The following is an 11,130-nucleotide window of genomic DNA, read 5'->3' on the forward strand; positions in this document are numbered from 1 at the left end:
ATATATATATATATATATACACACACACATACATATTTAGATCAAAACCCATTGTCCCTGGCAACTGTCCTGCATAACCTGAGTATATTCCAGAATTATCTGTATCCAGGTAATATGCAGGGATTTCATGCCAAACTCACTCAGCAATTCCTTATAAGACAAGCTGATTTGGAAAGTTTTCTGAACCGCTACTTTAGGCAGTCACTTCTGCTCACCCATGCACAATCTGTTCAGCCTGATGCTTTCCGTTTTGGCAGTGGATATCCCATTTGCCTCCCACCCCCTGCCTTGCCCCATGTGGTTTCAGATGGATGCTGCAGCTGTGATTTTCCTTAACCATTCTCCCATCACTGGTGCCCCTGATTAGGGTTTCCTTCTATGGGGCTGGGTGCCCTACCATTCTGGATTACTTCCTGGAGTGGCCTAGAGTACCATGCTCTTTATATAGCATTGAGAATTTCACTAATTTCCTCTGACGTGTGGAACGAGCTGGCTGGCTTAGCAACAGATTGCATCTTTTATTTCCTCATAATTCTTTGGAAATGTGGTCTGCTTCACAGTTGGGCCCGGGAAAAGGTTAGCTGTTTTGGAGTCTAGCGGACCCGCTGGGCTGGCTTGGGGAGGATGACAGCCAGAACGATGTCCACCAGGAAGGCAGGTAGGTAAGAGGCCGGCAGCCACACAAACTTGGCATCCCAGCCAGCGCTATAGCGAGAGCGAGGGTGTTTGGCCTGAAGGGCGTGCTCCATGCAGTTGGTCACTTTGCTAAGGTCTGGGTCGCAGATGATGTTCATGATGAACTTCTGAACCTTCAGGTCTGGGGGAGGAAGAGGAGACTGCAGTCAACAAAAACAAAATGCTATTCCTACAGCCCACCACCATTTGGCCTGGTAGTCTGACACCCCTGACATGCTGTTGAGGGAGATCTCTCAACCTAAATGTGAGATATGGGCCTGGTTCAGACAACACGCTAAACCATACTGCATAACGACAAAATGGTTAACGGAATGCATAATGCATTCACCGTTTTGTCGTTAAGCAGCATGGTTTAGTGCGTTGTCTGAACCAGGCCATGGTGTGCCCAGCCTTATTCCTGTTAACTGTCCTCAGACCCATGCCTGGCTTCTAGTTTAGGAACAAAATTGAAAATCTGCATCCTTGGAACTCTTTCTAGGGACTTAACAAAAGGCAAGTACTCTGATGGCACTCAGCACTTCTCCCCCTTACGTTTAGCAGGTTCTCCCTAAACTTAAGACTTCGAAATAATGTACCTACAACAAGCAGTTGCAAAAGCATGTGCAGTTTTGTTCTTTGCTTTTGCAAGCCAGTTATGAAAGTGGCTGATGCCTCCACCCCTGAGCTGCCCAGCACCTGCCTCAGAAGCTGAGAGATTATGGCATACAACTCACAGTAGGAGCTGAGAGTGTTAGAATGCTATGCCAAAGGAGAGATGGGAGTCTGTAAGCTGCAGCAGGCTCTAGCGGGGGTGTGACTAAAGGCACAGTATTGTCCCATCTGTGTCTAAAATATGTTAATCTTAAAAGCACTATTAAATAAGTCTCAAAGCACAGTTAAATAACAGGCTGATGAAAAATGAACGTGTTGATTAAAAGCCTAAACAGTTGGAATTTGCTACAAGGCTTGCAGGAAATTGGAAAAAAACCACTAGGGTTTGGATCAAGAGTCTAGCTACACATTACAGTAATCATGTAGTGTGTAGCTGAGGATTAGCTTTTTATTTACTCTGGTGTGAGCGAGTCTGGCCCCAATTTGGACTGAGACTATTAAACCTCCCACCTCAATTTCCCCCTGAAATCCACCCCTCCATAGGCAGAGGAGTTTAAAAAAAAACACAACTCACTGCTTTTTAACCTGCAAGTGGGGGGGGAGGGATTTAAGGAATAAAAGAGTGGTGGTAGTGTGAAAAGTTTAATCCTCCCCTCCTGGTACGTGGTGGTCCCAATCTGAATTGGGGCAGCATGTGCTTACATTCAAGTAATAAAAAGCTAACCCTGAAATACATGTGACGTGGCTAATGTTACAGGTAGTGGCTTTTAAGTTGCTCATAATTCTTTCTGTTCTGTGCCTTTTATAGAGGTACAGGCTGGTCCAGCTCATAGCTCTACCCTTCAGAATCCAGACCTAGTTCTTTTCCTAATGCAGTTGTGGGTGCATTAACACTCACAGCTAGGAAAGAAATCTTCGCCGTAGCTCTGCCGGGCCTCAGGACTCATGCGGTCCCACAGCTGCTGCAAGGAAGCCTCTATTGATTCAAGATTGGTAACTGCTGTCTTGAAGAAGCCCGGCTCCACGATGGAGACCTTTACCCCAAAATGGTACATATCCCTCCTGAAAGAGAAAGGTTCATTATTCATCACTGCAAATTTTAAAACTACATTCCTCCCATACAAGCGTAGGAGTCTTTTCACATAATCAGTTCTGAACTACAAGAATTGCGCAGTTGCTCATTCACTACATAAAACCAGAGTCATTTATTTATTTTTATTTATTGCATTTATATACTGCCCCATAGCCGAAGCTGCCTGGGCGGTTCACATAAAATAAAACATTTAAAAACAATATATAAAAACATGCAAAATTCACATACAATTAAAACCACTTCAATCAACTTTAGAAATGATGAGCCAAAAAACCAGACCCAGGCTCATTACCTATTGCTAAATGCCTGGGAGAAGAGAAAAGTCTTGACCTGGTACCCAAAAGATGACAATGTCAGTGCCAGGCTGGCCTCATCAGGGAGATTGTTCCATGGGGGCCACCCCAGAGAAGACCCTCTCTCTTGTTGCCACCCTCTGAGCTTTCCTTGGAGTAGGCACCCGGAGGAAGACATAGTGTTCAGGTAGGTTCATGTCGGGAAAGGCGTTCCATCAGGTATTGTGGTCCCTAGCATGTAAGGCTTTATAGGTTAAAACCAGCACCTTGAATTGGGCTCGGAAACATACAGGCAGCCAATGCAAACGGGACAGAGTGGGTCTTATATGCTTGAACCTTATGGTCCCAGTTATCAATCTGGCCGTGGCATTTTGCACAAGCTGCAGCTTCCGAACCATCTTCAAAGGAAGCCCCATGTAGAGTGCATTGCAGTAATCTAATTTGGAGGTTACCAGAGGGTAGACAACTGAAGCCAGGTTATCTCTGTCCAGATAGGGGCGTAGCTGGGCCACCAACCGAAGCTGGTAAAAGGCACTCCGTGCCACCGAGGCCGCCTGGGTCTCAAGTCTTGCTTGCAGTTGTATGAAATGTTGACGTGCGTTAAGGGGAAACTATAGCCTGGATCATGTGATGGTCATAAGTGTTGCAGGAGGAATGGGGAAGGTGGCTTCCAACCTATTTTTACTAGCTGGCCTCCTGTACTTTTAACTCTTACGTGTCCGTCATAGTGTCAGCATTGAGATTTTTTCCATCATCACATCTCTACCACAAGAAAAAGTACAGCCAATGAATTTCTGCTGTTGTGTGGTTAAAGGCACAGGAACTCCATTGGAAATCCTATGTGCAGTAAGCACTACTCACCCAAGCAGTTTCCTATTGTTCCTAAAGCATGTTTAAATATCTGTTCCTCTAATGCTAATGGCTTAAAACAGTTCACACTGCATTTGTTACCGATTACAAAAACATTTGCTTTTAGATCACAGACACAGACCAAGGTGCTTCCCCCATCTTTTTAAATTCACACTTAAGTAACTTTAGAACACAGTGATTTGTTAGGATGACCCTATGGAAAGGAGGACAGGAGGGTCCTATATCTTTAACAGTTGTATAGAAAAGGGAATTTCAGCAGGTGTCATTTGTAAGCGTGCAGCACCTGGTGAAATTCCCTCTTCATCACAACAGTTAAAGCTGCAGGAGCCCTGCCCTCTTTTGTATCTGGTCACATTAGGCAGGGCTCCTGCAGCTTTAAAGATACAGGAGTCCTGTCCTTCTTTCCACAGCTTTTAAAGCTCAGCTAAAAACTTTTCTTTTTCCTAAAGCTTTTAAAACTTGATTTTGTTCTGACTTTATACTGTTAGTTTTACCCTACCCAGTGCCTGTTTGCATTCTCTTCCCCTCCTTATTGTTTTATTATGATTTTATTAGAATGTAAGCCTATGCGGCAGGGTCTTGCTATTTACTGTTTTACTTTGTACAGCACCATGTACACTGATGGTGCTATATAAATAAATAAATAAATAAATAAATAAATAATAATAATAATAAGGGTCACCCTAGATTTGTACTATTAGAACCTGAGAAAAACCATGAATAAAGAAGTACCAATTCCAGTGAACCTTCACCTACTCATTGCTTCTGGCCTTGGTTTGTGGATATAAACTGGATAGAAGTTGAAGATGTCTCTTGGACTCTTCTACATCACAGCATCATGTATTTAAAAATGCTATTTAATGTAATGCCCACCATATTCTAGGGCCATTATTAACTATATGCTATTATGTTATGTCAGTCATGCTGTCCTGTTATGTTCTGTAATGATTGTGATGGGGACGATTTACAATAATTATTGGGCAATTGGTGCAAAAGATCACTCCAGCCTGGTTGGATGGGATGCCATGTTAAGACTCATCAACCCACAGGGTGGGAAGACACAGAAACTGGTTTTCTTTAGACTAAGGGTGGAGAGAGTGTAGAATGAGCAACTGAGATTTGGCTGTGTAGCTTGATTAGAAATTTTAAGGTGCTAAATTTGTTCTAGGGACAAGCACCATAATGTCTTGTGGATTTCCCAAAGTTACAGAACTGTGACATACATGTTTTCTGAAATACTGCATGTTTTTTAAAGTTCTATTTGGACTTGTGCTGCAAACCCATACACATTTACATGGGAGCAGGCCCTGTTGAATCAGTGGGATTTCTGAGTAGACAATATGATTTGCACTGGAAATTCCTTCCAACTTCCACAAGCTGAGTTGAGGGCAAAACTCTATTTTGGTTTTTGTCTGAAAACACGTATCTGTTTTCAGATCTTGAATGAAATAAGCTGATATGAAAAGTAATATTTTAGATTTTTAAACTTGAACATTTTGTGATAAATTTGCAGAGTAGGGGTGTGAAGAGAGAGAGAGAAAAAAACACTTGAATTCTTTGGGAGACTCTATTTAAATTGACCGAAGCAAGGCTAGAAAAATAAATCAAATTCTTATGCCCCAGCTAGACAGAGCAGTGTATACATGTTATATATAGTGTAGAGGCCAGCATGAAAATTCTAGTTGTATACAGCTGGGAATAAGTCTCATTGAACTTGGTGGGGCTTACTTCTCAGTGGACATGTATAGGCTTGCACTGTTAGAGACCTTGGCAAATAATCTTTTGGGAAGTCAAAAGGACATTACCCTTCCAAAGGCAAAGATTACTCTTCCCACCAGTAGGAGAAGCAACTGAAACAAAGTATTGCTCCACCTCTGTTCCCCTTGCTCTTGGCAAAACTCAGCCTGTAGGACAGGGATGGGCCACCAGACCAGTGGGCAGAGCCTTGAACAAGGCCCAACCCATTCAAGGCGAGAAGGGAGAGGAATCCCCATTGTTATTTCCAGTCTAATTTGGAGATAACAGTGGGAATTTCACCTTGCACCTCCACTCCGCACTTTGGTCAGGGCAGCTTTGATGTGCCTGGTCTGGAAGTAGCTGCATAAGAGAGAACAGGAGCTTGGGGATGAAAGAATAAGGGCACAAGGGAGGACTACTGGAATAAAGGAAATGCGAAGGAAGGAGAGGAAGCACAATGTAGAACCAAAAGAATGGGGGAAGACAACGGGGTGTGTGTGTGTGAAAACTAGAGGGAGGGAAAGAATGGATAGAAGGGAATAGTAACATGGACAGAGGAGCCAATGTGAATTGTGAGTTTGGTGACAGAAAGCAAGTAGCGAAGGGATGGGAAGTAAGCCCTACCTGTTCTCCTACCTGAGGCTGTCGGAGAAGGCCTCCACGGCGTATTTGGAAACACAGTAGCCACCACCATTGGCTGAAAGGCGACCCAAGACACTGGAGGTGTTGACCACGCGGCCGCGGCCTCGCTTGAGCAAAGGCAGAAAGGCCAAAGAGACCTCAATCATGCCAAACGTGTTGACAGTCATGACCTTGCGGTAATCCTCAACACTCATCCATTCTGTGGGGCCAATAGGGTTGGCCACGCCTGCATTATTCACCAGACCAAAGAGCCCTAGGGTGTGGGGAGAAAGCGGGGTTGATTGATTGAGGAGGATGAGGGCGGGGGGGGGGAGAGAAAAGGCCTTGCTTTTCACAGCTCAAACTGCGGAATGTTCTTTCCCCAGTTGAAGTGTTGTGTTCTTGCCCGCAGTGCCCTCTCTTGGGATGCCAGTAGACAGATGTGTGCACCTTCTTGCACACCTTATCCCAAGTTGGGGCCATCCCAAGATATTTGGTATCTGATGTGAAACAGAAAATAGTGCCCCACTCCCTAGATTATTTGGGCACCCGAGAAAGAAAGCATCACAAGCACCTCTCCCCCTTCCCATTGACTTTTTAAGTCCAGTTACAGTAAATCAAATAACTATTTGCTGCCCTTTCAGGACACCCCAAATCTGCTGCCCGGGTCAGATGCCTCACTCTACCTAGTGGCAGGACCAGCTTTGTCCTACCTCCAATCCATTGGTGTTATAGAACATGGGAATTAATTGATGAGGGATTAGCATTCTTACACCGTATCCTGACAGCACTCCAATCCAATGACAGGATTGTGGAGAAAGACATGCTATATGAAGCTGCCTTACGGTGAGTCAAACCATTGGTCCATCAAGCCTAGTACAGGGCCGGATCTACACTACTGCTTTAAAGCGCTTTATAACAGTTATAAAGCACTTTAACTGCTTTAAAGCGCTATAAAACTGTTATAAAGTGCTTTAAAGCAATAGTGTAGATCCGGACCAGCCTTCTCTTGACTGCCAGCAGCTCTCCAAAATTTCAGGCAGAGGTCTTATTCAATCTTGCTACCTTTGAACAAGAACTTTGACGCAGGGCCTCAGCTCAGTGGTAAAATTCCTGCTTTACATGTAGAAGTCCCCACTTCCCAGGTTCAATGACTGGCATCGCCAAGCAGGGCCGGAAAATACTCCTGCCTGAAATGCTGGAGAATCAGTGCCAGTGACTATAGACAATACTGAGTTAGATGGACTAATTGTCTCTCTTAATATAAGGCAATTTTCTACGTTCTGCAACAGTAAGACAGTTATTACATTAGCAAGTGGATTGGATCCAGGATCTGCCTTTTGCAGGCAGGAGGGCTCTGCTCACAGATTTTAACACTGCACGGTTTTGGGGGGATTGCTTCAGCGAGCTCTATTGCATGTGCCTAAATCTGGCTATGTGTTGCTGTTTTCCTCCTTGGGCACAGTGGGTGTCCTTGGTGTCCAGCCACTTAAGCTGATGTGTGCTTTTGTCTTACCACAGACCTAGTTCTTCTCTATGCAACACCCCTTTGTGTTCCCACAAACCTTACACCCAGTCAGGGCTTCTATGTCCTCTGTGTTGTAAGTATAGGCATTCTGTGCCAATTCTGCAAACTGTATGAATATTGCAAATTAAGCCATTTTTCTTGGTTTGTGTCGTTTATTGTGCATTTTTATTTTACACAGACTAAAGGAAATCTTGGGCCTTGGACATAGACCAGGAGGATCCATGTTCAAATCCCCATGAAGGTCATAGGGTGACCTTGGGCCTCTCACTCTTCCATCCTAGCCTACTTCACAGGGTTGTAATGGGGATAAATATTAGCTGTGTGTGTGAGCATGCATACTGCCCTGGGCTCTTTCGAGGAAAGGTGGAATAAAAATGGAGTAACATAAAATCTTATTCAATCTGAGGGCTACCACATATATTGGCCACATTTTCAAGCATATCTCCAGAGCCATAAGGGCTATAGTCCAGAGGTAAGCAATCTAGTGCCCCAACAGATATCCTGAACTCCCATAAGCCCCAACCACCATGGCCAGTGGTCAGGAGGATTATGGGACTTGTAGTGCAAATCTGTAGGGTTTGCCTACTCCTGAGCAAGACATTTACTTTCTTTTTTAAAAAAGAAAACAGAGATGCCAGCCAGCTTCTAACTTCTGAGCGCTCTACCACATTCTGTCCCTTCCCTTCATTTTCTGTACAGTCACAACAGATGCACAGATCTGACAGCAGCTGGTCTCCCTGATCCCTGCTGGGGTAAGAGACTCACCTTTTTCACCCACTTCACCCTTCACCCACTCCACTGCTTTGCGGATACTCTCGGTGCTGGTGACGTCAAGCAAGGTGGCGCGCAAGTTTGGTGAACTGGCCCGCTGCAGGTTATCAGCCCCTTTCTGAGTCAGGCAACCTGCCAGCACCTGGAAGCCCTTCTTGTCAAGCCGCTTGGCCAGCATGTTGCCAAAACCTGTATCACAGCCCGTGATGAAAACATACTTATCCTTGAAAGAGCTCAACATTTGCCGGTCACGGAAGAACCAGAGCACAGTCCAAACGATACTGATGAGCACCACATAGCACCACATGGTGGAGTCTCACTGAAGGCCTGCAGGGACAGGGAAAGATTGGCAAGGTAGGCCAAGGACCTAGGGGTCTTGACTCTCAGCACTTGCAACTCAATTTTGTTCTTTTCCCCAAAGCTAGGAATGGGATTTATTTAGCCTAATCATATAGCCACACTCTTTACCAAGCCTTCCCCAAGCTGGTGCCCTCCTGATGGGTTAATACTACAACAGCCATCATCCCCAGCCAAGAAAGCCAATGATCGGGAATGTTGGGTGTTGTTCAAAATATCTGGAGGGTAGCAGGTTAGAAAAGGCTGTGATCTCATTGCTAGGTTTCTAGATTTTCTAAGGTAGATACTTTAGCCTGCTCGTATCTTAGCATTCATATGAATTACTCCTGATATAAAAATGTGGGAAGAGCCCTTCAGAATCAAGCCTAAGGCCTATCTAGTCCAGCATTCTGTTCCCACAGTGTCCAACCAGCTCACAAACAGGACATGAGTGCAATAACATTTTCCCCGCTTGTGTCCCCCAGCAACTGGCATACGTAGGCATTGCTGGAGGTAATATATACTAAGAGCCATTGATAGCCTTATCCTCCTGCTCCTGAGATTCTCATGGTTGCGTATTAGAGGATTAGCCCCCTTGCTCTAGAATGCCAGGATCAGGAGAGATTTCGTAACACAGTTTTGTAACTGGCCTCGTCCCACTCAGGGCCAGGACCAGCAGGGCCTACATTACATATTGCCGTGCACTACATTTACTTCAAACGTATAAAGGTCATGGAAAGAGAAATGCCAGTTCACTCTAAATAATCTAAATTCTGTATGCACTTCACCCAAATAAGAGATGGAGACTTTGGATAGTTTTCCTTAGCCTGGAATAGGCCATAGCTACTAAAGCAAGTAGTCAGATTGGCATTTAGGTATTCCCGCAAGAAGGCTTGTCACATCTTTCAAAGACACACTATCATCATGGCTGTTTTTCATATAGTTCATTTAAATATATGCACATTGACCCATGCACTACTAGCTCATGGATAGCACTTAACATTCAGTCTGATGAGTGCTTAAGCTTCCAGGTGGCAACATTACACAGAACTTCGTGTCAGTTCACCTGGTATGGAGATGAGGTTGCAACCTTCCCTCGAAGTGTAAGGACAAAGAGGAGTCATTATGCCCAAGGATGTAGAAATGGCTGGACCACTATTTTTGGCTGGATACAGTACTATATTCTAGGGAAAGAAAACGCCAAAGCTTCCAACAGCTACTGTTTAGAAGTGGTTTTCTTCTACCCGTATATTAGCTTGAATTCTTTAAAAGACCTTCATAGAAATCCCCTCCCTCCATCTGGTGAAACAGAGGGTGTAGGTCTGGTCTATATATGCAACAGAAAGAAGTGTAATGGAATGGTTAGAGGGACTGTACCAATTTAGAGCTGGGTTAAAACCTTTCTCTGATTTGCTACCTCTTTACTATCAGGGATATTTACTATCAGCATACACACACACAGCACCTCCCATCTGCAGTCTGTACATTTTACTCTAACACCACTTTCTGCTGTATGTTTAGACCAGGTTAAATATTTACAGAACCCTTTTTCCCCACTCTTGAGGGAAATTTTGCATGACAGCCCACACCCACAGATTCTGCAAATACGGGGATTGTGGCTCAACACAATTTTGAAGGGGAAGGAAGAATGCAAGTGGTCTGTGAATGCTTAAATGAGTCTTTAAGGCACCTGAGAACACTGTTGTTATCCCAAGGTGGGAAACAAAATTGTGTGACTCAAGCACAGGGCTTACTTAGATGCTAAAGCAGACACACAACCTCAAGATTTCAAAGGTCGAGTTTGTTTTGAAACATCTATAAACGATTGTAGTCTTTGCTCCCAAAGCTGAAGCTTGAAACCCTGAATTTCTAACTCTACTCCTATCTTGCACAAACAAGCTCTTGTCTTCCTCAACTAGCACCTGTTTGCACAATGAAGCAGGAGGAGTTTCTTCAGCTGTCAGAACCACACCCAGAGTTCAGCTCTGATCATTAGTCCACCGGTTTCCCCAACTGCAAGATGGATTACTTACCCATCATGCCACTATAGGGTTGCAGCCCTGCAGGGAGAGGAGTGTGATGTAGGGTGTCGTTATTTAATGCCTCGGACTGGACCCAGTGGCATGCCAGCCTCTCACCTTCATGTCCCCCTTACCTTCTCACTTGATGTGTGTGTTGACAACCTCCGCAGACACCGGCCGGAGCAGCAAGAGTAGCTAATCCTTGCCGTGCCTAGGACTCTTTACCCTGCTTGGCTTCCGCTGCACAGAGCAGACAAAAGTTCTGCTCTTAGCCAAAGTCCATGAGTGGGAGAAGCCAGAGCCCTCCCCAATGAGCTCCCTGATGGAGGACGCCCAGGGGCAGGGACTCAGCCCAGCATTAACTCTTGGTGCAGCAGCAAGAAACTCTGGCCTGCCCACCCTCCACCCCATCTGAAATTCCAATTAAATTTCTTGGGAGCCTGGAAAGGGTTGAGTGGAGGTTGGGGGAGGAATCTGGAAGAGATTATCCTAAGAGGCTGAGGACACAAACATGTTATAAGATACAAAAGGGCTGGGTCTCCTTGAACTCTGCCCTGGACACAGTGCAAGAGA

At 44.9% G+C, this 11,130-nt stretch overlaps 1 protein-coding gene across 2 annotated transcripts; it reads right to left on the reverse strand.

Annotated features, from left to right (window-relative positions):
- Window positions 1-478: 478 nt before the first annotated feature.
- Window positions 479-10,872, reverse strand: RDH5 (retinol dehydrogenase 5). Of its 2 annotated transcripts, none has more exons than XM_063119936.1 (5): window positions 10,692-10,872; window positions 8,195-8,527; window positions 5,917-6,175; window positions 2,186-2,349; window positions 479-817 (listed from the first exon to the last, which is right to left on the reverse strand). In XM_063119936.1, the coding sequence occupies exons 2-5, from the start codon at window positions 8,505-8,507 to the stop codon at window positions 594-596; spliced, it is 960 nt and encodes a 319-aa protein (XP_062976006.1). In that variant the 5' UTR covers window positions 8,508-8,527; window positions 10,692-10,872; the 3' UTR covers window positions 479-593. The 2 variants fall into 2 exon arrangements, with proteins under 2 accessions (XP_062976006.1, XP_062976007.1); XM_063119937.1 differs by lacking the exon at window positions 10,692-10,872 and adding an exon at window positions 10,570-10,590.
- Between the last annotated feature and the right edge of the window lie 258 nt (window positions 10,873-11,130).

This window comes from Elgaria multicarinata, chromosome 3 (assembly GCF_023053635.1).
Source record: "Elgaria multicarinata webbii isolate HBS135686 ecotype San Diego chromosome 3, rElgMul1.1.pri, whole genome shotgun sequence".
NCBI classification, from domain to species: domain Eukaryota; kingdom Metazoa; phylum Chordata; class Lepidosauria; order Squamata; family Anguidae; genus Elgaria; species Elgaria multicarinata.

What these genes read in the sequence shown, in the direction of transcription:
- RDH5 (XM_063119936.1), bottom strand. Translation starts at nt 8,507, where the DNA reads ATGTGGTGCTATGTGGTGCTCATCAGTATCGTTTGGACTGTGCTCTGG. An exon ending in GGGTGAAGTGGGTGAAAAAG is followed by an intron (nt 6,176 to 8,194) that starts GTGAGTCTCTTA and finishes CCCACACCCTAG; the next exon opens with GGCTCTTTGGTCTGGTGAAT. An exon ending in CGAAGATTTCTTTCCTAGCT is followed by an intron (nt 818 to 2,185) that starts GTGAGTGTTAAT and finishes TTCCTCCCCCAG; the next exon opens with ACCTGAAGGTTCAGAAGTTC.